Below are 25,229 nucleotides of genomic sequence, written 5' to 3'. Positions count from 1 at the left end.
TACTATCTAGTTTGCATGAAAAGAATCATGAAAAGGAAACTCCATATGAATGATAAACTTTCAGTTGTATCATTTTCCAGGGAATCATGAAAAGGAAACTCCATATGAATGATAAACTTTCCATGTACTTTCATGATTTTCTGCAATGTCAGGCAAATTCTCCTTCCCTGTATCAGACTTCTTATCTACACAAAAATATATGAACAACATAAAATAAAAGTGAAAAATATAATGAGCACTGGGAAATAAAAACCACCATAGCTGAATATATTACCCTCGGTAGAAATGGAGGTTTCTGTTAACGTATATAATGTGCAACCATGGAGTTTAAACAGTAAATTTCCCTTATGATTCTCATGTTGATAATGAAGTAAATGCAATAACTGACAGTTTGCTTTAAACATTAAGGAAAACAAGAATTATACATGACAACAATAACTGATAACAACGAAAGCAGTTATATTTAATCACCAACAGCAATTATAGTAATAAAATAACTATAACTACAATTATATTAAAACACAAATAAGCATGCAAACAATTAAATTTAATAAATAAGCAGCATTCAATAATGGAAAACACACAATTACCATCTTTAGAATAACCTCCGCAGCACCTTTGCCATCACCAAGAGCTCCATCTATTTCATCAATCACCTAGAGAAAAAGTAGTAACTTGTTTCTTCTGCATACATTCTAGAATAAGAAGGGTAACCATAAAAAATAATGCCAACCAAGCACTTTGGCCTCGACTCAACAGTGACAGAGTTCATCTGCACTACATCAAGAAACTAAACTGTTGTATAAAGTAACCTATAACACAAAGCAATACATTGTAATAGCTAGGGAAAAAAAAAAAAAAACACAAAGTAACTTTATACAAAATTTCCAATCTTGAAAGAATCTAATATTCAGCAGATAAAAATTAATGCAGATCCATGTGAAAAAAAACAAAAACGAAAAAAAAAGAAGAAGCATATATATACAAATACATACATCAGGGACCAAACCCATGGATTTCATTTTGGGGGGGGGGGGGGGGGTGTGGAAATTGGAAGCTGAATGAAGAAGCATTCACTTGAAAAGACAAGTTGAGCATCATTTTCACATTCACAGGTAGGTTACTAATTTTAAGTTCTACCCATGTGTGATATTCAAAATCACAATTTCACAGCCACAATTTTATGCTTTGAAAATAAATTAGAGACGCATAGTACTTAGAAATTGAAGGATATAACAGCAGAAAGTTTAACATGACAAGAGTATTACAAAACATTTCTACCAATTGTATATGATCATTGGCACTGTTGACTCCATCTATGCTTCAAAATTTTTAAACAACCATGACAGCTTTTAGAATGCAAAAATCATATGCACTATAAAATGGAAAATGGATTGAAGACACAATAGAAAAGAAGATATGGTACCTGTAGGGCCAAACCATAACCGCCATTCACATCTTGCTCGAAATAAAGTAACTGGAAAATAAAGCAATTACATTATAAATTTAATGTCACATCAGCAATACAAAAGAAAATGCAGATGCAGAGAGAGAGAGAGAGAGTTCAGAGTCATCAAACATGGTATATAAAAAATTTAAATGCAAAAATATGAAATATACATACCTTAAATTTGCTTTGTGCATTTGAAGTAACTCTTACTACAATACCACACTCGGCTTGTTGCTCATTGATCGTAACACCAAAGAAATGAGCATTTTGCTTATCCACCTGCAACAAAACAAAATCAAGCAAACGGAAAATTCCAGAAAGAATGAAAGTCCATGATAACAAACATGAAAGCACCTTTCCACTAACTGATGACAGAATGGAATGTATCCCTAGTTGGCTGTACTCCATCCAACATCATATCATCATACATATCTCTCAGCAAGAAATGCCTACCACCACTGTTATTAAAAAAAAAAAAAAAACAGAACACAACTTTCACAATTTCTCCCAAAAAAAAAAAATCCCAAAACCACTAAAAGAAAATCAAAATTAGAGACACTGCTTGCGTAGTTCCTCCGTCCCAATAACAATCTAAAATATATTATTTATTTAAAAAAAAAAAACTTTTTCATTATTAGCAAAACAAGTAAGAAAATGTCTGGGGAAAAGCTTAAGAATTTGAAAATGGAGAGGAGAAGATTACCAGTGATTGATCGAATGAGCCTCATGCTTTCCTACTTCGCTGTTGCCTACATGTTGCTTCTGCTTCTGCTCCTAGGGCTCTCTAAAACCCTGCAGTTTTCTCTCTGAGTCGCCTCTTCACCATCTCCTTCAAAACGCACAGTCTCCACGCTTACAATCCGGCCGATGCGAAAGGAAACAGAGGGCTCCTAATAGTCTGGTTATGGATAAAGAGATGGAGGAGAAAAGTCGAAGAAAGGAAAGAAAAAAACATATAAAAAAAAACATAAGAATATTTTGGGATTATAAAAGATTGAAGGGGTAGAACAAAAAAGATATCAAGTGAAGGGGCAAAATTCATTAACCTCGGTCCTATGAGGGTATTGGGCCAAATTCCCCTTCAATTTACCTTCTCAAAAAACCGAAAACAAAAAAAAAAAAGGTCCATTATCTTTTTATCACTTTTCTAGATTGGACTGGAAGTCTTCTTTTATTTCCAAACCATTCCAAGACAAATGGGCCGAGCATATCCATTATAAGCATCAACTATGCAATCTTGCTCCACAAAAAAAAAAAAAAAAAAAAAAAAAAAAAAAAAAAAAAAAACCCTATTGTTGGTTCAACTCGGCCAACATGTGCTTATTTAGTATGACTTCTAAAATATTATTTATGCATTTTGATGTTCAAAAGCAACTTAGAAAAAAGGTTGGACAATTTTCTATAAGATATTTATACCTCAAAGCAATTCCAAAGAGGACCATAGATTCCCCATAAAATACTCTTGTAAAGAGTATTACTTATCTATTTTAAAGATTATAACTTAGGTTGAAATCTCCACCCAGTAATGTGGCTTAGAAATACTTATTAAGCAAAGAAAAAAAGAAAATGTCAAAATCTTATTACAGTCCGCCCTAACTATTTCCCTCTAACATCTTTCGAAAGAGTTTTGTTTTGTTTGGTTTTTGGGCCTTGGCCGTCATCATTCTCCAAAAAATAGGAAAAATCCATTGGGCTTGGAGGTTTTTGCATTGGCGACCATCGTCATGCTCCAAAATGAAAAATCCATGGAGCTTGGCGACCCCTAAAATTGGGAAACGATTACCAAATTATTACGAACCAAATTAAACATGTAGAGTAAGCCAGTAATTCATCACCGTACCACCGAGCAGGAGTGGACCCAGGATCAAACCCATACAAAAATAATTGGACCCTTTTTCGTTTTTTTGGGAATGACTCGTTTGATCCCCACCTCTATTCTTATGCAATAAATTGATACAAATAATATTCTTCACAGAAATCATATAAACAACCACATAAAATATAATCGAAACCTTTTTCCAATGATCTCGGTCCGTGTGGCTCAGAAAAAGTTCATCATAAAATGGATTAGTCCCAAAAAGAAAGAAATATTGGATATACTATTTCCCAAAAAAAAACAAAAAATCAAAATATTGGCTATCTAACTCATGTAAGAAAGTGTATATTTTTTATTATTAATTTTTTAATATTTTGATAGAGTAATTTAATATATTTAAAAAAAAATGAAATGGAATTTATAACGTAAGTTGTCTCTAAAAACTAGTAAATTCCAATTAGATGAATAAAATGGGGGTCTTACCTTGGGTCTCTTTGTCGCATATATACACACACTTCAATATCCAACGGTTAAGATCAAATTAATAATTGCACTTGCACAAATCTCCATGTGTTTTATCAGTGTTGAGGGGACAAAATTAATCCTTGAAATCTAGAACACAACTTTAATGGAGCACTTAAAGTTAACTTTTTAATTAATTGGGTCAATTTCAAACTATTAAAACCCAAACAATTAATTAAAAATATTGACTTCTATATATTAGCATCAGAAATTGCTACATTCAACAAAAGGCAGCCTAAATAAAGTCTCGTTAACATAAGTCAAGAGTGCTATTGCACATTAAGTGATAGGCGAATCACATACCACGATAAAAATTTGTCGTTATATATCCTTAACATATTGTAAGATATATTTAAACGATTTTCTCCGCAATAGCAATTTTAAATATAAATAATATCTTTTTAATTTCATTATTATCTAAAAATGAATATTGGCATTTCTGTTTAGAGGTACTCAAAATTTCTTAGTACTTCTAGCATGATTTTTGTCTTTCCAATCCGAATGCAAAATTTTATTCTAATTCAAATTGAAAAAATTAAATAATACTTTTGTCATTTGGAATAGTTTAATTGACAATAATTTAGTAATAGATTCAGATCTTTGGTTCAACTCCTAATAATGTAATCCCCCTCCATAATTAAAAAAAAAAAAGCTAATATTTTTCATTAAAATGATTTCTTTTTATATTTATATACAAAAAACCAATGCAATGCATCTAAAGATCCTAAATTGGATTTCTCAAGCTCTGTGACTCAAAAGTTATAAAAAGAAACTTGTCAATTTAAAAAAAAAAAAAAAAAAAAAAAGAGAGAGAGAGAAAAAGAGCATGTTGATAATATTGTACATTCAAACTTGAAAATTTCCGATATTTGTATATTGCGTGGGAGTTAAAACAACTTTATTTATCAAAAAAATGGCAATGATATAACAATATATTAATAGCTAAAATTACAAGTAATAAAAAAAAAAGAATATGAACGGGTAGACTTTTTAGTAGAATAAATAAAACCCCAATCATTTATGATAATTTTTTTAACATTTCTTAACTGAAATCATTTTTGTTTGACCATAAAACTATAAACTATAATATAAATTAATAACACAATCAAATTACTACCATATTATTATAACAAATAATTAATCATGGCTAATAAAATTAATTTTAATAAACAAAATTAAGGTATGAGATATGGAAAATGAGATGAAAGAAAAATCAGTAAAAAGAATGACAAACTGTTTTATTAAACTATTATTAAATGATGTACAAACGGACTCAATCTACAAATGGATACACGTGTTGAAAGCCAAACAATGAATCACCATCCCAAATACCCCACCACCAGACTCAAACCCAATGATATGAAATCGTCATCAACAATCACAATAAAACAAAAGATGTAAAAATAAATTAAAAATAAATATCCCAAAAATTAAAAAAGAAAAAAGAAAAAGCGCTAGTAAATTAAAAATAAAAGTAAACAAGAAATAACAGATCTCATCCGTCCATCAAAAAATCAAAGAACTAAAAGCCGTCCGATGAGTCTCTTTTTGATTTTCATGGATAAATCTCCACTCTATGCCAACACAACCCCAAAGAAAGTTGCGGCAAGAGCGGTGGCAGCAATAGCAGCTCGGGTAGGAGCGTAAGCACCATTTCCACTTGGTGGCTCAGTAGAGGCTGGTGGCTCGGAGGAAGGACCGGTAGAGCCGGATGGGGGCGCTGGTGGTGAAGCGCCCGGAGATGGAGAGCCGGGGGGGGTCGCTGGTGGGCTAGCAGGAGTTGGAGAAGAAGGAGGAGGAGAAGATGGAGTAGGAGCGGGCGACGGAGGAGTCGGAGTCGGAGATGGAGTTGGAGCTGGAGTCGGAGCCTTTGGTGAAGGAACTGGTGCTGGAGTCGAAGCCGGCGGTGGTGGTGGTTGTGTTGTGGGTGTAGGAGCTGGTGCTTGAGCCATGCAAGAGGTGGCCAAAAGACCTAAAATTAACAAAACTTGAAGCCCTGAGAAGAAACCCATCTTCATAATTCTTGAGTTTCTCTAACAAAGATAGAGAAGAGAATTTGAGAATTAAAAGAGAGTGTCTTTCAGGTTCAGAGAACAAAAAAGGAGGAGAAACTTTTTAGAGTTTGTGAGTAGAGTGGGAGGTTGCAAAGAAAGATGAGAATATATATAAAAAAAAAAAAAAAAAACAAACAAACAAGAGAGGAAATATAGAAAGTGGGAGGGCGATTATTCAATCAATAATGCTTTGAGAGATTCCTCCGAATGGTTTTAATCTTATATGTATATATATTACTTGGTTGCATTTCATTAGTCATATTTTATATATATATATACACACACACACACACACACACACAAATATAAACATGCACCAAACGCGTATAAAAACATACATAACGTAATAATGGGGCTAACCCCAGCAGCTTTTACAATTTCCTTGGCGGTGTGTGAATAATAAAATATCAAGTGGCACTTTTTCTTTCTTTCTTGGAACTTTCTTCATGGATCAGATACGATAAGAACACCTAATCTCGAATCGTGTCCATTCGACGCGTGTTATGTCAGGGTCATTGCCGTAACTTAATCGTGGTCTTGTTTTCGTTTTTGCCCTTGAACTTGAACCTAAATTACAATTATGCCTGTGGGATTCGACATGTGTCGGTTGTAAAGAGTCAGTGAGACGTCCTTGTCTCCTCCAGTGGAGTGTTTAACATTTCGGACACATATAATATATTCTTTTTTATTTTTTTATTGAGAGAGGTTTTCACAGTCTTAGTCTTCCGCGTTAAACTTTTCAACAACTCATAGCGTGGTCGGTGATTTTACTGGAATACCCCTCCTTTGGAAAACAAAAATTTGTTAATGTGTTTCCATACGTGTTGGGTACGAACAATATGACCGTAGAAATGATGAGCTCACGTGGATACGTGGCAATTACCCATTTGGCAATTTAATCATAAGGAATAAAAGGGATAATACCCCAAGTCAAACGCCGGGGGTCCAGCACACGTGTCAGCTAATTGTAGGTGGGATTAAGACGTCTTTGTTTTGTACAAGAGACTTTCTCATATTTTATTCGTTTTATTCAATTTTCAATTAGCTGGGTGTGTGATTAGCCGTTTTGCTTGGATAATTGGAGAGAGAAATATAAAATATAAAAATATATATATATATATATATTTTGTTTTTAAATTGTTAAAAAAATAATATGTAGCCGTTGCGAATGGAAAACAACTAACATGTTCATTTCAACCAACAAAATAGATAAATAAATAAATAAATAAACAACCCTATGTCGTATTTGTCGTATTTGTCGTGCTTGTCTGTTTGTTTGGTCATGTTAGACATGGTTGGGTGATAACAAAAAAACGAACCCACTAGTGTATTCGGAAAGAATAAAACCGGCTTTGCTTGAAAGACACGCGTTGGGCAACACTTGTCGAGGACACGTGGAGAGACGGGAAGGCAATGGTATTGATTCTATGTGAACCATAAAAAGAAGAGAAAAAGAGACTTGTGGATCATGGGGCAATAGTGGGATTTATAATTGGTTAGTTAATCTATATTGTCTCTATTATTATATGTTTTTTTTTCTTCTTAGAATAGTGAATCGGAGCTGGCAAAAGGCTGGCATGAATATGAATGAGTTCATATGCATGTGCATGCGTGCATGTCCATGTGCATTTTGCATCTCGAATATAATGTATAATTTTTCATGTTGGTCCCATGGTTGTTTCTCAAAACTAGAGAAATGGGTTTTTGTTTTTGTGCTTCAAAATGTGAGAAAAAATGGCATTCTCTTTGTTTGTTAAAATGGCATATTATGATTTAAGACCCTCTTTGACATGATATTTGGAATGTTGTTTCTAGCAATCTCGCTTTTTCTGACACTGTTTAGATAGTTTTTAAAAAGTTGCTTTTGGTATTTAAAACAGTTAAACATCAGTGACAATTAAATATAGAAGAACACAATCAAAAGTTATTTTAAATAGGATCATTTGATTATGTTTTTAGGACTTGCATTAGTTTTGGTTTTATAATTAATTATGAGGGGGTTAATTTGTAGTGCTTGGGTTGGTGTATTGTTTATAAATTTCTTTTCTTAATAATGGCACATGAATCAGATCCACCCCTAGAGGAATCTGTGGCCCACCAGAAAAAAGCAAAAATGCTAAAGAAAAAAAAAAAAAAAGTTGAACAACTTTCAAAACACAAAAAGGGTAAACCAAGAGTTCGATGCCATCAATGGTAATGAGGAAATTGCGAAATGTTATGTGGCATTAAATTGACAATAAAGACAAATTGGGCAAGCAAAAGTAAAGGTTTAGGTGACCAAGTCGTCCCAGAGAACGTGAAAGAGAGGATGGATGTTAGGGAACGTGTAATTACCTAATTGGACAGCTCAAAGTGTTCCTGTCACCAACTCATTGCAAATTGGAAGATTATTCTTCGTTTTCCAACATAATTTTCTAAGAGTAATTATCCTTTCCTTATCTGATGGTAACAATTTTAGTACTTTCAATATTGAAATTTTCAACTAGCTCCTTCACAAATTACTTAGAAGGCTGTGGAAACTTGCTGTTTCTATGACATTTTTTTTTTAATTTGATAGAGAGAACCACTACCCTTGATCTATTAATAATTGTGATAAGATAGACCATTTGTCACATAGGCATTTGTTTATACAACTTGTAAAATAAATATTATTTTGTTGTACTCTCCCCTATATAATATATATAAAGAAATAGCTTGACGTGTTAATTAATTATATATAGGAATTAGATCTAATGATGACTTGCTTCTGTGATGCAATCGAAGAAAGGAAGAAAATTGAGTTTGCATTAGAAAGTGTCAAACAGGGATACACTTGTTTCATAAATTGTGTTTAATATGAGAAATGAGAAATATTTTGACATATTTTATCCAAGTGAAAATCACTAAATCACCATAATACAATGCAATTTGATTCAGAAAAATATTAAAAAAAAAAAATCCCAGAGAAAGAAATTAGAGATTTGGTTTTGAATCAGTCTATAAGGGGAAAATGTCCCGAACATGCTGAGAAAATTTCAAATTCAGTTTTATTACTAATCAGAAAAAGTAAGTCATACAAAACTTGACATTTTCTATCGTGCAATTTAAACCAAACATACCAAACTTGACGTTTTCTTTCATGCAATTTAAACCAACCATAATTAGACCAAAAAAATTACAAAAAATACAAAAATGAAGTTTAACGTCCAAAATAAATGTTTAATAGTCTACGGTCTACAGTCTAGTGTTCAGGCAGGACATTTTGCTAATTAGTTGAATAAGTAAAATGGATAAAAATATCTTATAGATAATGGGTTTTTAAGTGAAAGAAAAGTCGACGAGGCACCAATTTCAATATTATCAAAATGACTTTAAAATATATATATATGTGTGTGTGATATTATTCTCCAAATGACTTCCAGACATTTCTGACCCAATTCCACCACCATGGCCACTCAACTTTAGGTGCTCCTCAACCAAATCAAACATTGACAAACACACTCTAATCAAGCCAAGTTTCGGTTGCTTGCAAAACTTTATTAAAAATTAAATTCAACTATATTTATATTAAACTAACAAAACTTATAAAACTAACCCACTTATATTTTATGTATAGCATATGTATTCTTTCTTACTTTCTTGTATCATTAGTATAAAGCCAAGTGAACATTACAAACCTTGTAAGGTAAATAAGAGGAAGTAAACAATTTTGATCTAAAATTAGAAAGTTTGAAATGTCAGCAGCTTTCTAGATTTTCAGATCAACAATAACCATAATCAGGGCATAGAATTTTGAAGCAAGGAAAGTTAGAAGAAGCTTCTTCATGGGCAAAACGCGTCCCATCTATATACTGTTAGAACGTCACGTCTCAAAACATGATGCAACCATATATGTCCTATTAATTTGGTAAGACTATCTGACCTTACAGTACAGCTATAAACAAGAAAAGGAAAACCTTCTATGAAGAAAAACTTCAGAGGCTATGCTCTTAATATGCTAACTCTTTTATCATACACCTAGATTTAGATGTGTATCAAGACCCAGATAAGGTTCTTCAGTTCCCGATTACCATCTCTGCTTTAGCTGGGAACATGTGGCTGGAAAATTAGCTGGTTTTCATCTTCTAGCTAGCTTGGACAACATGTAAATGAAAGAGAAAAGAATTAGTCCGAAAATTATTACATGTACAATGTGGTTCGAGCTCTGCTGGGTGACTTTCCGCAATCTCCTCATCCCATTTTTCACTCCATCCCCAGCTTGACTCAAGGCCATTTGCTGCTTGTAAGAAACAGAATAAAAGCAATTTGTTAGACTGAAGTTGTCCTTTCGATAGTATGAGTTGATAAGGTTCAGAAGATTAAAACCATGATTATTAGTTCATTTCATAAAAAATTAAGAAGGCTGCCTTCCCCTCACCCATGCCCAAATCGTAGCAAGACTTACCAAATCCGAGATGATATCATTTTGGACTTTTGTTTCTGCTTCAATTTCTTGAGCCACCTGTGGAGCAATACTCAAATTAAAGAGCATAACAAAGAGAACAAAAAAGATACTTGGATTTTAGCATAGTCCTACTGCTGATCCCAAACATAGAGTTGCAATAATCAATTTGATGAATCATTCCCATGAAGAAAATAGCTAATTCAACTTGCAACAGGAAAGAGCCCGGCTACGGAACTGTATATAATCATAAAGTCAAATTGACTTCTCAAAGAACCAATAAGAAACCACTAGACTCACAGCAACAGCTTTTTATGGTCACAACCCTAAAAATTTTGTGTCTCTAGAAACAAAACACAAAACACCAACCATATGTAATATTGACTATAAAGTTTAAGATTATGGCCTGAAATTTTAGTATACAACATGAGGTATGATGTGAATTGAAAAGATGAGGGGTAAGATAGTTGAATACTGTGCTTAAAGCAGGAATACCATTTTACATTCATTCCATCTAAACTCTGATGTTTAAGGTGGTAATGTTTTGTACACAACTAAATTTTCTTTCCTTGTCATTTTTTTTTAAAGAAACCTTCTTGCTTATCCCAAAGTAAAAAAATATCAATACATCACCCTGGAAAGAAAGAAAGACTCTCAGCAGCTAATCTATAGGTGCATACAAGTATAGAATGCCCTATGCACCTATTAAGCACAAGTTCATGACTGAAACCATGGCGAATATACATGGACCAGCTTCCTTTAAAAAAGTATCCAATGAAAAACTGTTCATCACATATACAAATATCTATGTCATGCCTAAGAAGATTAGAGATCAGCAAACATCAAGGAAACTCAAGAACTTTAGGAAGCCCAGGCTTTCTAACACATCCTCCTTCAACTACGCCTGATTCCCTTCAAATGAAACACTCAAGCTTTGCACTCTTCCACTCATCACGTTCTCCATCCTTCAGCACTAAGCCCAATGCCGGCTGACTGATAACAACAATCTAAAGAGTGCTGCTAGTTGATTACAGAACTTTTATAGGTTAGTTCTCATTGAAAAGATAGCACCTGTTCCTTTATTATATACTCAACTTTAGAAGAAGAAAATGATTTATGGTTCGATTTTTCACGAATCATTAAAACAATAATTTTTCTATCATGTATTTCTTTTAAAATAAGAAAATAAAAGAAAAAAGAAACAAGAAAGAGACATGAATTAACCCTTTGTATAAACCCCTGCAAAATTAAAAGTTTAAAGTTTTGAATTTAAAAATGTTACACTAGAGATTGAAATTGCTTACTGCGACGACAACAAAATGCTTTCAAAGATGCATTCATTTGAGTTGAGATAGATATAGATTCATACTCGAAAACACAAACAAAAAAGGACCAAAGACAATAAAATCCTCTAAAAAAAATAGCACGGAGAATTAAAAACTCATAAATCTAACAGCTACACGTTTGTGAATTCAAACTACGTAGTTGATCCACGATAAATATCAATGTGCTTAAACGATTCACTTATCTACAATCCTAAAAGGTCACACCATAGATTATAGATTAGAAATGATATGAAATAGTTGGACATTGGTTCATTTTAGCAGAATTTCAACTAAATCAGTAAAATCGATGGAATACATAAAAAAATAAATAATAAAAACCTAAATTGTTTCCCTTCTGAACATCCTCCTTAATACCAAAAAAAATGTCAATTAACATAATTCAACCGAAACCCACAATTGCATTGCTAGAATCTCCATCTCTAAACCTAAAGAATTAGCCCCAAAAGAAAGAAAAAAGAAAAAGAAAAATAATAAATAAATAAATAAAAGGACGTACACTTTTGAGGCGTCTAACTTGAGTATGGAGGCCAGTAATTTGATCATCAAGGTCTCCCTGCAATGGATCAATCCTCAACTGAATCTCATCGGAATTTGGCAGAGGTCTGGCGCTGAGACCTTCACTGCATACGAATAAGAATTATTGAAACTGAGATTGCTCTGAATTTTTTTGCATATAGCGGAACAATCTAAGAAAATTATGGATTTTGGGTACTACCTTGATCTGTAAGGATTTGCCATTAAAGGGAAAATCCAAACTTGAAACTTGAGGGTTCTTTTATCACCCACCAACACCACCAGAGCTCAGCGCACGCAATTTTCTTAAAAATGCCCACTTTAACTACCAGACTACTATTTATTTTTTATTTCTTATTTTTTTCTGAAAAACTTTCACTCACCGTTTTTAAAGTTTATTTATTTATTTATTTTTCCTCTTCACTTTAGTTTTAAAAATATGATAATCTTTTAGACAATATTATTATATTAATCCTTTCTGCTTAATCAATTTTATAGAAACACCCCTTATCTTATATTTCAGTTTCATTGCGATCGCTTCTTTTATGCACACCATTCAAATTATCATACAAATACATAAACTATAATCGATATTTTTAGACACACATGTGGAAAATTTATATTATGTGTAAAACATTATAGTGCTTATGTAATGTGTGAAGGGGGAAAAAAAAATCTTCTATAGATGTGGTGAACATGGGGATATTCAATGTAATTTTTCTAAATATTTATCTTAGGCACAGCAGAAATTATGGACAAATATTTAAATATCCCCTATTCAAAATAAAATTTGGCAGTATGAATAGATATTGGGATCCCCTTTTTTTTTTTTTTTTTGGGTTGGGGGTGAGGGGCTATGTGAGAAGGTTTAAAGGGCGTCATCCATCTGTTGAGTAGCATTTTAAGGTTCAAAAAAATGTAATTCCTGAATCCTAATTAAGAAGTCATGTTTGGGTTTGGAATCTATCGCTTGCTTTGTAGTGAGTTTGAAGAGCCTGAGGTGAAATGCTCTTTTTACTCATTTCCAAAACATAAACATGCTCTCTTGTTTTAATAATTCAAGGAGCTATTCCTGGAACAAGAGGTATGGGTGGCTTTTCCTTCTTAGTTTTTTCCACCATTACAGCTTGAGTTGTTAGAACAATCCCAGCAATGGAGACAGCATTTTCAAGGGCACACCTTGAAACCCGACAAGGATCAAGGACCCCAGCATCTGGAAGATCTTCATACCTCCCTGTCATTGCGTTATATCCCATTCTCCAATCTGAAGTCCGAGTCTTCTCCACAACAATTTCTCCATCAACTCCAGCATTTGTAGCAATTGCTTTTGCAGGTGCAAGGAGTGCCTGATATCAATTGATAATACACAATTAACATACTAATAATATAGTGTCAACTCATATATGAATACAGGATGTTTGGTTGATAAGGGGAAAACGAAATAGAAAAATAAGCACAGTTCTCCATAGAAATATAATTATGTTGACTATTTTCTCATCACCTGAGGTTTGAGTAAATTCAATGTTGAACAGTTTGGATTCAACCGGGGGGTGATGATTTGCTCTAGAGTCCCTCATGTAAACAGCCCTAGTACATAATGAAGAAAATATACACACCTTTGCCACAATATCGGCACCAATCTGCTCATCTGAATCTGCTAAAGAGATCTTAATGGAAGGCACAAATTCTGAGAGATGCACATATGTGGCACCACCACCAGGCAGCATCCCTTCATTCATAGCAGCAAATGTGGCGTTCTTTGCATCCTCAATTCTAAGTTTTCGGTCTTCAAGTTCCGTTTCAGTATGCGCTCCCACCTAAATCACATGCACATTGCTCAGTATAGTTGAAATAAGAAAAAGAAACGAGAATTCCATCCAAAAAGAAATAAGAAAAAGAAACAAGAACTCTACCAGAAAAGGAAAAAAGGAAAAAGAAACAAGAAACTATAGTACATGTAAACATAAAACAAAATGGCTTGAATATGCCATGGTCAAAACAAATTTAGATGCAGAAACCATTTCATGTTTAAGGAGTTTCTCATCTATTAAACATTTGAAGTGTCCATTTTTTAAGCGCATCTGCAAAAATATGTACATGTTTAATGGAAATTGTTCTAGCCAAATTACTGAAACATAAAGTAGTGATCATAAGCAAATTGGCAAAAAGAGAACTAGCTACTTAATAATAGCACACAGTATCTTGACAGATTTGTTTTAATTTCTTTTTCCAATAAATAAATAAAAAGAAACCCTAAAAAAAATTTGGAATTTTGTGTTTATGTGCGTGTGCGTGCGTGTATGTGCACATGCAGGAACCTAATTATTTACAGAGAATTAATCTATTATTTTTCCATATTCAACTAAAGGGTAAAATTCAGCAGATAAAAAACGAAATAAGCACAGAAAACTTTCTTGGACTATGAGGGAAAACAGAAAGATGAAATGCATATTTATTCGGTTAAATGGGGCAATATATACCTTTACGAAGGGGCCTATTGGATGATAAACCTTAAATTTGATGGCAAAACAGAATTTGAGATAAATTGATAGCTTTAAATTGATAGTTTTTTTAAGTTACACTTGGCTCATATTCAACATTGATGTTAAATCTGAATTTGATGGCCTGTTTATGGTTGTCAGGTAGGGAAGCCGTAATGATAATAAGCTAACAAGAATACATAAATAATTTTAACTACAACTCACTGTCAACAAAATATAATTCTAAAAATGCAGACATATCTTTAATGAGGCTAATTAGAATCATAATAATAGATATAGTTCTTTGTTTCCTATGGCCTACCTTAATAACAGCCACTCCACCAGAAAGTTTGGCGATTCTTTCAGAAAGCTTTTGTGACAGGTACGCATTATCTGTTTCTGCAAGATCCTTCTTAATCTGCGATACTCTTGCCCTAATTTCAGCTTTAGTAGAGTCATCAGCAATTATAGTTGTTGAATTACTTGTTACAGTAACTTTCCGTGCAATACCAAGTTGATCAGAAGTTACACCTTCAAGGGTCAGTCCAAAATCTCCAGAGAGAAAATCAGCACCTGGTGTTAAATACAGTGAGAATAAGAGCAAAAAGAGTATATAAATCATGTAATACAGAAAATAAATATCTACAAGCTTTACAAATGTCCTAGATACTTGATTCCATACTGGTATGAACAAAGACAGAACGACTCTTTCTGTTGACCGGCATCACAAAACAAATGAAAGTACAGCAGGCTTAACCCACAATCAGTGGATCTCAAAAAATACCCTCCGTGGACTTATGATTTTGGTTTTAAATTTTATATATTTCTTCCATGACAGCCCAGCAATTTACATCCAAAGGAGAAGCACAGAAACAAGTCATAAGTCCAGCTAATAGTGATACAATTTCTCTTCAGGAAAACGACATGTAAATATAAACTGATAATGACTGAGTTCTTCATATGAAAATACCAAAGTTAGTCAGAATCACAAAATGCAATTAAAAAGTTAGGAAGGCAATTTCAAGGTTTTCAACATTAACCGGAATCAAAACCAACATTGAGGTCTCTTTTACCACATTAAGTAAATCAACAATCTATATGTCTAAACGTCTGTTCTATGAACTAGATAACAATGAACAAGGATGAAGAGACCGCATTAGGAAATGTATCAAAGCTAATGCTCAATAAATAATTAAGATTACAGATCTCAACAAACTTTATAATGTCCGAACGAAGAAATTAAAGATTGAAATGAAAATTCATAGGCACTAAATATGTTCACCTGTTATAAGTGCAATATCTTGCAACAAAGCTTTTTTTCCATCTCCAAACCCAGGACATTTTACAACAGCAACATTCAGTAAACCTTGCATTTTGTTCACCACCAGTGTCTCCAGTACTTGCTTTGAAATATCCTCTGCGATTATTAACAATGGCACACTCAATTGGGTAGTCTTTTCAAGTAGAGGAACTATTTCTTTGACAGTAGAAATCTTCTGATCAGTCACTAGGACTTTAGCATTGTCAAACTCCACAACTGACTTCTCCTGGTTTGTAATGAAGTGAGAGGACATGTAACCCTTGTCAATCTGCACACCATGAAGAAAATAACTAAAAGACAAGCATATGGAGTGAGTATGAACAACATAAATAAAACAAAATGAAGATCATGTCCCAGTGCAATGACAATATTTTGTTGTTGAAACATCCTATAGTTACTCATAATGAATACGACACATTCCAGAATCTTAGGTAAAAAGGACTTTGTAAGGAAATTAAATTTAAAAACCATCAACTCTTTAATTTAATGATTGTGAAAAAGAAAATTCTATTTGTCTCTACAGAAATTTCCAGTCTCAATAGAATTTTTTTTTTTTTTTTTTTGAACTTTTTGAGCAAAAATGAGATTTTTTTTTATTTTGCAAACTACCAGCTGATTGAGATTGACAGCATGGAACACAAAATCGGGTCTCACCTCTCATGCCCCTGCTCAATTAATTTATCATTAACAACTGTTAAAGATGTTCCCAAACTAGAATCATCTTAAGTTACCTTCATTCCTTCTTCAATTAAAACAAAGGTTTCAAATGATGAGGATGACTCAATTGAGATTACCCCATCAGGGCCAATCTTCTTTATAGCTTCAGCAATTAAGTTTCCAATGAATTCATCATTTCCAGCAGAGATTGAGGCAACAGCTGCAAAAATTTACAGACATTACTAGATTTTTCACTTTATAAAGATGAGTAATAATTCTAATTTGAACAGAGAAAAGTGATTGCCTTTGATATCATCCCTTTCTTTTACTGGTATACTTTTCTTCTTCAGGACCTTGACCAATTCTTTTACAGTTTTATCCATTCCTTTCTTCAAAGAAATTGGATCAGCTCCAAAAGTAACTGCCAACAGCCCGCTTTTAATCATTTCTTGTGTCATAATGATCACAGTGGTAGTACCATCACCAGCCAAATTATTCATTTTACTTGCAACCTGCCAGGGGAACAATTAAGACCTCATACCCTCATTACGGATGCTTTAAAATTGCATTAGACAAACACAGGGAAGAGAATTATGTAGCAACCGTGGATGACCTCTTGCATTAACATTGCTCCTGCATTCTCAATTGCATCTGGAAGTTCTATAGCTCGAGCAATTGTAACACCATCATTGATTACTTTTATTGTTCCTGACTCAGAAAGGACAACATTACGTCCTGCATGGTTTCATTTAGAATAAAATTAACAAGGCTTAGATAAGCAACATCATAGCAAAATAGGCCAAGAAAAGGCTCAGATAAGCAACATAAACGTTTAATGAGCACTGATAAACTAACCTCTATTATAACGAATATATTTAATTTCTCATTATTTTTTTTAAAAAGCTGATTCTCACAGCACATAACAGGGAATGCCAATAGCACATGTAGATATCTCACTGTACAAAGAGAAAGGAAAGCTTAAAAGTCATAAGATATGTAGATAGTGAAGAAGTATATGAATTGTCAATATGTACGGTCAAAATACTGTAGAAAGAATGGATGAAGAACCTGTCTGAGAATTTTATATGCCACTTAGCATTTGTTCACGATTTCCACTAATAAAAAGTAATAGAATATTGACTTGAAGTTCAAAATAACTTATTATAGGTCCCTCAACGGTAACATTACCTGTACTTTAGAAACCCAACCTAATTTAACATTTAAGAAACTCCAATAAGAATGTGAATTCACTTTGGGTATTTGAACATGAAAAATTACCATAACTTAAATCACAAATTGTATCGGATTAACAATGATGGACAGCATCTTCAGACTACTAGATCTCATAAGCATTCTAACGTATATTAAGCTTTCAAAAGACGGCATAAAGAGCTTGTAGATGTGTTTAATACTACATAGCGATGACCAGCCGGAATTTAGGCAGCATTTGTGCTTTGAAAATGGCATAGCTTATATAACACTAAAAGAATTGTAATTAAAAGCAAAAAAAATAAAATTAATTTACTGTCTTTGCCCTAAGTTGTAAGACAGTCCTTTTTACAAGATTAGCACTAGCCCTTACTGTTAACTTGACGATGCACTCTTGAAAATAGCCAGTATTATTATGAAACTTGAAATTTCCAAAAACCGCTTCACATTGCTGGGTAAATTACTCAAGCACCTTAACAATAAGCAAGAAAGTCCTAATCACATACATATGCTTGAAAAGGCATCTATACACAAATCTACGTCAAACATCACACAAATAGTGACTCTTTGTAAGTTGCCCAAAAAAAAAAAGTTCAGCTTCATTTTCTTTGTTTTTTGTCAAGAAACTATAAACGTACATGCTTTGCAAAGAAGAAGAATAGGAAAATTCACAGCACCCAGATGCAGAAAAACGGAAAACAAGAAAAACCCAAATACCTTTAGGTCCTAATGTAAGAGAAACAGCATCAGCTAGCTTATCAATCCCAGCTTGCAATGACTCTCTGCATTCTCTACCAAAAGATATCTTCTTGGAGCCTGCTCTGACCACAAGTTTCCTTGTCATTTGTGGGTTTTGGGTTTGCGGATTTCTCCAAAACCCAGACACCCTTTGCTTCTCAGTCTCACCACGAGTCTGCGACTGCAATAATATCCGTGTTAGTTCAAAATCACAGTAAAAACAGACAGAGAAGTAAGATACTCACACAAAAGAGAGGTTTCTGAAGGAAGAGCTGACGAGAAGACAAGGAGACAGACATTTCTATTTGGACTCCAAGGGACCAAATAGAAGAATTCTTCAAAGGTTTTGGGGTATGGTTTTTTGCGGGGTTTAAGAAAAACTAAAAAGGCTCTAACGAGTTACGAGTCAAAACGTTCCGAATTGGGCTTTTTGTTGTTTCTGGTTGCTTCAGGATTCTCAGGGTTTTATTTATTTATTTATTTTATATCATGTTTTTTTAATTAAAAAAAAATATATTTTATAATATGTTTTTTTATTATTATTATTATTTTTTTAATTTCAAATGTAATATAAAATTAGTCTATAGTTAAATGGACCATAAACCATCTACGACGTTTGGTACACATAAATGACGACGGCTTTAAGTCCGTCTCGATTCATCGTCGTGGAAAACCAAACCCAGAAAAAACCTAGAGTTCTATGCCTCCATGGATTCAGGACAAGTGCTGAAATCCTCAAGAAATTGACTCTAAGATGGCCTCAAACTGTGCTTAACAAGCTCGACCTTGTTTTCCTCGACGCTCCATTTCCTGCCCGAGGAAAATCTGATGTTGAAGGCATTTTTGATCCTCCTTATTACGAATGGTACCAATCCAATCAGGTTTGACTTCCAATTTTCCCAGAAAATTTTCTTTTCCATTACATTTTTCTATATATGAAAAAAAAACAAAAAAAAAAAAGAGTGGATAAGATTTTTTTATTTTTTTTTCTTTTCTTGATACCTGTCAGGATTTTACTGAGTATACAAATTTTGAAGAATGTCTTGAGTATATAGAAGATTACATGTTAAACCATGGTCCTTTTGATGGATTTCTGGGATTCTCACAGGTATTTTTCAAATTTTTGGACCCAATAAATATTATTGCAAATTCATGTCTGAAAATATCCCCTTGATGGATTTTAGGGAGCCTTTTTATCAGCCGCTTTTCCTGGGATGCAAAAGGAGGTACAAAGGACTTAATTTTATTTTTTTTGGCTTTTTACATGAATTTTGAGCTGAAAAAACAAAGCAAAGAGTATGTAGTATTAGATTAAACTGATCTGAATGGGTGGATGGTTTGAGCATGGTTTATAATATGTAGGGTGTGGCACTTAGGAAGGTACCAAAGATAAAGTTTGTGATAATAATATCAGGAGGCAAATTTGGAGGATTCAAGTTTGGAAAGCCTACACTGGCTGCAAATGCATTTTCATCTCCTATTCACTGCCCATCTCTACACTTGATAGGTAAAAACTGTCAAACTTCATTTATATTCAAATCTGCAAATATAAAAAAAAAAAAGTTCTTCTTTCTGTCTTTGAAGAACTTATAATACTTTTTTCAATCTTGTTGGAGTTTTCTTCTGATTTCAATTTATTGTTATTTGTCTTGTTCCATTTCGAACTAATTAAATATTAATTATTTACTTAGTAAACTTAATTTGTTAACATTTTGCAGGGGAAACAGATTTTTTGAAGGCAGAGGGAATTGCATTACTAGAATCGTTTGTGGAGCCTGTTGTGATTCATCACCCTAGAGGCCACACTGTACCAAGACTTGGTTAGCACATGTTAATATGCTCTTCACTAACAAATTGCTTTTTGTGTTTTTGCTTTTGAAAAACTCCTTTTGAGATGGCTTGAAGATTAAGAATGTGAAAGTTTGAAGAATAAAGACTGACATGAATTTCACTTTTTTTTTTTTTTATTCTTTTTTTTTTTTTTTGGTATTTGGTGGGCAGATGAAAAAGGAGTGGAAACCATGCTCGCATTCATTGAAAAGATTGAAAAATTGCCATCCCAAGCTGACTAATTTGGCTTTTTCAAATAGGAAGGCTGATCCATCTCAAAGTCCAAAGATTCTTTGCTTATGTTTTCCATAAAATATGTTATATTTACCTGCCTGCCGTTATCTTAGAAATAATTTTGTACATTGCACAAATTGCACAAATTGATTGGCTTGGCTTTCTCATTGAAAAATGAAAGTGTTGGAAAGTTTTGGGAATTAGCACAATACAACCAAATAAAAAATAATATATAATTTTCTTTGGAAAGTTCAGACTTATTGGACAATGATTTATATGTTTCAAAGATGTTTTTTAAATATTGTATTTAGTTGTTAGAATTGTTCTAAGCATTTTTCATTTTCCTCTTGCAAAATATAATTTTCTGAAATAATCCTATCATTTCAATTAGAAAATTCAACTATAGAGGAGGAAAACCATTTACGAATGCTTGAGTTAATGACTAAATTGAGACCTCTAATTAAACCAGCAATCCCATTTTATGTTTTATTTATGAGTCACATCTGTTTGCCATATTATTTCATTTTTTTTCCCCTGAAAACAAAATTATAAAAAAGCAATAACATTATTATTTATTGGTGTTATTCTTTTATTTTTCACAATAATGTCAAATTCATATTTGATGATAAAATTCATGAAATAGAAAATCCAAATTTAATATGTTGTACGTTAGATGAATCTTAAGACTCAAGACTATTATTGGTTGAAGATCAAGAGACGTTTTTAAACAAATTTATATATATATATATATATATATTCAAAAATCTAAAAATAATAACGATTTTGAAATGACAGAAATAGCCTCGTGATTCTAGGAAATGACATAAATTGGCGCTCGAAAAATGAGTGGATCGCTTAATTCGCTTTGGACGCCACTCCGGTGAGAGCCGTCCTTATCGGTAAACCCGTCGTATAAATAAAAACCTACAATTTTCTACGAAAATTCTCAAAATCCAAAAATATTAAAAAAAAAAAGTTTAAAAATAAATTAGAAATAAATAAAATAATAGTTCAAACAGAAAAAAAAGGAAAACATCTGAGAGGATTTAAATTTTTAGCAAATAATAAGAGACAGATTCAGAAAAACCACACCCCCGAAAAGAAATCACACGCGCCACCTCACGCGCTCGCTGACAGCATTTTCACCGGGAACGGAAAGCTTTCCGAGATGATGGAGCAGCCGAAGCCGGCGGAGACTGAACAGAAACCACCCCACACTCCGAGTTCGGATCCGAATCCCGATACGAAAGAGAAAGGGAATGCTACGAATGGTGATGGGAAGTGGGGGAGTTTCGTGATGGGATCGGAAACTCGGACTCAGACTCAGACTCAGACCCAGACGACGGGGACGGCATCGAATTCGAGTCCGACGGCTGCGGGTAGGAAATCGGTACGTTGGAGCCCCGAATTGGTATCTGAAACGACGTACAGCAATGACTCCGCGTCTTACCCCCACGGATCCAATCCCTATGTTGCTTCTTCCCCTGCATCTTCCTCTTCTTTCAACTTCAAGGGTGCGTATTAACACATCCCAAATTACGTATTTCTTAATGTTATATCTATATATATGTATAAATATACGTATTTTTTGAATGGGTTTTCTTTAATTTTGTTTAATTTTGTGTATCGGGACCAGAATCCATGGATACTGTACGGAATGTGCTGGGTAGATGGGGAAAGAGAGTAGGAGAAGCGACGAAGAAAGCTGAGGATCTGGCAGGAAACACTTGGCAGCACCGTGAGTTTTCTTTTCTTTTTTTTTTTTTTTTTTTTTGGGGTCTTTTTTTTTTCAGTTATTTTATTTATCTTTCATTTCTTTACGTTCTTGATCCGATTTTGCAATCGGCGAGTCTTCAAATTATTATTTGTGAAAAAAAAAACAAAGAAAGTTTAATTGTCATTGTGTATATGATTCTTTGAGAAGTCTCTTTTTTTTGTGTTTTAGGGTGCTTTTGGTTGTATGGGAAATATATAATATCATTCACTTTCTTGCTTCCGAGATATTGATTCGACCATCATTTTTCAACGATGAAAATCAATGAATTTTTTGTATTAAAGTTATTTAATTCGATAATCCGAACTAACAAAACTAATTGAGCCTTGGATTTCGTACTGAATGTGGATGTTTCTGGATACTTGGGTTGTTATAATTTCTTACAAGAGATCTCTTTTAGTGATTTGAACAATACCACTTGGTTTAGCACTGTTTCTTTTATGTATTTCTAGCAGATTACTTAATTGTCCTGAGAGTACTTTAAATGTTCACGGCGATGTTCTTTACTTGAGCGATCATGAGAGACGAAAATATTCCACGCAAAATGATTGGAATTTTTCAACTCTCATCTATTTGTCCTTGTAATTGACGTTTCAGCCAGAGCAATATAACCAAAGAGTGAAATTTCCAATTTGGGACATGAGCTGTTAACTTGTTAGAGCACATTGGAGGAATATTAAACCTTTTCTATATTTTTCCCAGATCACAGGGATGGGCACTGAAGTACTCGAGAAGTAGTTGATAATGTTAATATTCTTGACTTTGACATTAACAATTTAATGTTATTAGACCAAACTACTCATCACAAGTAAATCGCTCAAAAAATGCTTAAGTTGAATTTTCTCCTTTATTTTTTCTCTTTTTTTGCTTGCAAAGTATTTTCGAAGGACACATGTAAGTGTATTGAATCTAGGCATGGTCCTTGACAAGGGAGCTGTTCTAAGGGAAGACTCCCAATCTAATCTGTTTATTTGACATATTGATGAATGTAATATTCCCTGTGTGTGTAGTGTATGTGTATGTGGTCTAAGATAATCGGATATCCTTGCAGGTGTAAGTGTATCTATTTCTTTTGGTTATACACAAATATAACATCTCATCCTTTCTCTCTTAGTACAATTTTTGTTTCTTGTTCTCTTACTGTAATGATGAAAAGCATAAAAAGTCTAGTTTTAGTAGAACTGGCAATCTCTGTCTCTATCCGTTTCTATCTCCCTTCTTCCCTCATTTCCTCCTCTCCTCTTTCGCCTCCCTTTTTTTATCACTTACTCGTGTATTAAAAATGTTTCTGCTAATTAATATCATTATTTGTAAAGATTTGCGTTTGTGATATACAAAATTATTAAATAAATTCCTTCACTTAAATGAATTTTAGTGAAAACGTCTCCAAGTTTTGCTGATGCTGCCATGGGAAGAATCGCACAAGGAACAAAGGTTTTAGCAGAAGGTGGTTATGAGAAGGTCTTTCGGCAGTCATTTGAGACAGTTCCTGAGGAGCAACTTCTAAATTCATATGCATGTTACCTATCCACATCAGCAGGTCCAGTCATGGGAATGTTATATGTATCTACAGAAAAGCTTGCATATTGCAGTGATAATCCCCTTTCATATAAAGCTGGTGACACAACTGAATGGAGCTATTATAAGGTATGTTTGCATGTGCCAGTAACTCATAGATTCAAAGCTTATCACATGGTTGAATTTTTGTGCTACAAGAAAATCTTTAGTTGGTTATTTGTTTTTCCATCTGCATGAGACATTAGTACTTAGATGTTTAGGGAAAGGTCTTAGCTGCCATTATGCTCTGTGTGTCTGGTAATATTGCCACCTTGGGTAGCTTATTGTCATTTGATCAATTTTAATAATAAAACGCATTGGTTAGAGCTGCCAAATGTAGTTGCCTGATATTTTGGTGAAATAAGTGATGTAACTTGAGTTTTCTATGAAATTTTTGCTGCAATTACTGTTTCTTTCTTAATAATTTTTCCACGCACAAGTTTTCTTTTGTAACTTATGACTCATTCTGCTTACATTTTTCTCGTCTCTAACATAAACCAGGTTGTTATCCCGTTACATCAACTCAAAGCTGTTAATCCATCGTTAAGCCAATCCAACACTTCTGAAAAATACATCCAGGTTATCTCTGTTGACAATCATGAATTTTGGTTCATGGCCTTCTTAAACTACGAAGGAGCTGTTAAATGTCTACAAGAAGCTATGCGTAGCGGCCAATCACAATCCGTTTGATAACTGTTTCCTGGAGCAGAATATCCATTGTACTATGTGGTTTACGTAAACAGTCATAGATTTTATGTTTTCATATTGTAAGAGCATCGAGCATTTAAGAAAATGCAAGCTGCTATCCTTTGTCAATTCTTTGATAGTTCTGCGATATTGAGATCAAGTAATTTCTAGTGTTTTATATTTATAATTTTTGGGATAACAGTTGGAATGTTAGTTTGACTACTTTTTCCGAGTCATTAATATTAATTTTTGTCATGACTACAATTTTTTTTTTTTTAAAGTATTTATTCTATCGTGATAATTGGTCATGAGAGATTTTGGCACATAGATTTGTGAAGAAACTTGCTTTCTCCAAACTGGGTCTATTTCCAATTTACCTAAAAAACAAGAAAACTAGATCCATTTCCAATGTCTTTTAGTTCTGGTCCTAAAGATCTACTATCTTTCATAATTTTTTTTTTCTTGACAAATCTTTTATAACGTTATATGCTAATGGTATATGTTAAAAAACCAAAAACAAAAAAAATAATAATAAAAATAATAATAATAAATCACCCACATTAAGAGGTCCAGAGTTTATGGCATTTGTCAACCAGATGTGAAGTATGTTTTCGGAGTAAA

At 33.3% G+C, this 25,229-nt stretch overlaps 4 protein-coding genes and 1 long non-coding RNA gene across 10 annotated transcripts; 2 read left to right on the top strand and 3 right to left on the bottom strand.

Annotated features, from left to right (window-relative positions):
• Positions 1-917: 917 nt before the first annotated feature.
• On the bottom strand, positions 918-2,576 carry LOC132804550 (uncharacterized). Its single transcript, XR_009639757.1, has 3 exons — positions 2,154-2,576; positions 1,625-1,908; positions 918-1,477 (listed from the first exon to the last, which is right to left on the bottom strand). It is a non-coding gene; the product is annotated as an uncharacterized LOC132804550 (long non-coding RNA).
• Positions 2,577-5,005: 2,429 nt separating this feature from the next.
• LOC107403879 (classical arabinogalactan protein 4) lies at positions 5,006-6,094 on the bottom strand. Its single transcript, XM_016010792.4, has one exon. It carries the CDS (start codon positions 5,804-5,806, stop codon positions 5,363-5,365), a length of 444 nt encoding a protein of 147 aa, XP_015866278.1. The 5' UTR covers positions 5,807-6,094; the 3' UTR covers positions 5,006-5,362.
• A 3,534-nt stretch (positions 6,095-9,628) lies between these two features.
• On the bottom strand, positions 9,629-18,974 carry LOC107403875 (chaperonin 60 subunit alpha 2, chloroplastic). 5 transcript variants are annotated; one of them, XM_060818831.1, is made up of 13 exons: positions 18,772-18,974; positions 18,506-18,707; positions 17,193-17,314; positions 16,884-17,091; positions 16,654-16,799; positions 15,884-16,190; positions 14,924-15,174; positions 13,738-13,938; positions 12,324-13,467; positions 12,105-12,228; positions 10,266-10,322; positions 10,005-10,097; positions 9,629-9,905 (listed from the first exon to the last, which is right to left on the bottom strand). In XM_060818831.1, exons 1-9 carry the CDS (start codon positions 18,823-18,825, stop codon positions 13,180-13,182), a joined length of 1,779 nt encoding a protein of 592 aa, XP_060674814.1. In that variant the 5' UTR covers positions 18,826-18,974; the 3' UTR covers positions 9,629-9,905; positions 10,005-10,097; positions 10,266-10,322; positions 12,105-12,228; positions 12,324-13,179. The 5 variants fall into 5 exon arrangements, with proteins under 5 accessions (XP_060674814.1, XP_015866274.3, XP_024924178.3 ...); XM_016010788.4 differs by having other exon boundaries at positions 9,629-10,097; XM_025068410.3 differs by having other exon boundaries at positions 9,629-10,097; positions 12,105-12,223.
• A 131-nt stretch (positions 18,975-19,105) lies between these two features.
• LOC107403872 (uncharacterized) lies at positions 19,106-20,850 on the top strand. 2 transcript variants are annotated; one of them, XR_007242479.2, is made up of 6 exons: positions 19,106-19,407; positions 19,536-19,634; positions 19,711-19,752; positions 19,941-20,033; positions 20,245-20,346; positions 20,528-20,562. XR_007242479.2 is itself a non-coding variant. In XM_048479120.2 (6 exons), exons 1-6 carry the CDS (start codon positions 19,156-19,158, stop codon positions 20,596-20,598), a joined length of 711 nt encoding a protein of 236 aa, XP_048335077.1. In that variant the 5' UTR covers positions 19,116-19,155; the 3' UTR covers positions 20,599-20,850. The 2 variants fall into 2 exon arrangements, 1 of the variants encoding a protein (XP_048335077.1); XM_048479120.2 differs by having other exon boundaries at positions 19,116-19,407; positions 19,889-20,033; positions 20,528-20,850.
• A 625-nt stretch (positions 20,851-21,475) lies between these two features.
• LOC107403874 (GLABRA2 expression modulator) lies at positions 21,476-24,872 on the top strand. Its single transcript, XM_016010787.4, has 4 exons — positions 21,476-22,104; positions 22,227-22,328; positions 23,740-24,011; positions 24,423-24,872. The coding sequence occupies exons 1-4, from the start codon at positions 21,759-21,761 to the stop codon at positions 24,609-24,611; spliced, it is 909 nt and encodes a 302-aa protein (XP_015866273.3). The 5' UTR covers positions 21,476-21,758; the 3' UTR covers positions 24,612-24,872.
• The last annotated feature ends 357 nt before the right edge of the window (positions 24,873-25,229 follow it).

Source organism: Ziziphus jujuba, chromosome 7 (assembly GCF_031755915.1).
Source record: "Ziziphus jujuba cultivar Dongzao chromosome 7, ASM3175591v1".
Taxonomy (NCBI): domain Eukaryota; kingdom Viridiplantae; phylum Streptophyta; class Magnoliopsida; order Rosales; family Rhamnaceae; genus Ziziphus; species Ziziphus jujuba.
The sequence above is the reverse complement of the archived record's forward strand: the minus strand, read 5'-3'. Positions and strand labels throughout refer to the sequence as shown.

Bases quoted from the DNA above. Each gene is read 5' to 3' on its own strand.
- LOC107403879 (XM_016010792.4), bottom strand. From the start codon at position 5,806: ATGAAGATGGGTTTCTTCTCAGGGCTTCAAGTTTTGTTAATTTTAGGT.
- LOC107403875 (XM_016010788.4), bottom strand. From the start codon at position 18,825: ATGTCTGTCTCCTTGTCTTCTCGTCAGCTCTTCCTTCAGAAACCTCTC. The intron at 17,092-17,192 runs GTCATCCACGGT...TTCCCCTGGCAG, and splicing joins GAGCAATGTTAATGCAAGAG to GTTGCAAGTAAAATGAATAA. The intron at 16,191-16,653 runs GTAACTTAAGAT...CATGGTGTGCAG, and splicing joins TAATTGAAGAAGGAATGAAG to ATTGACAAGGGTTACATGTC.
- LOC107403872 (XM_048479120.2), top strand. From the start codon at position 19,156: ATGACGACGGCTTTAAGTCCGTCTCGATTCATCGTCGTGGAAAACCAA. The intron at 19,635-19,710 runs GTATTTTTCAAA...GATGGATTTTAG, and splicing joins GATTTCTGGGATTCTCACAG to GGAGCCTTTTTATCAGCCGC. The intron at 20,034-20,244 runs GTAAAAACTGTC...AACATTTTGCAG, and splicing joins CCCATCTCTACACTTGATAG to GGGAAACAGATTTTTTGAAG.
- LOC107403874 (XM_016010787.4), top strand. From the start codon at position 21,759: ATGATGGAGCAGCCGAAGCCGGCGGAGACTGAACAGAAACCACCCCAC. The intron at 22,329-23,739 runs GTGAGTTTTCTT...AATGAATTTTAG, and splicing joins AGGAAACACTTGGCAGCACC to TGAAAACGTCTCCAAGTTTT. The intron at 24,012-24,422 runs GTATGTTTGCAT...AACATAAACCAG, and splicing joins CTGAATGGAGCTATTATAAG to GTTGTTATCCCGTTACATCA.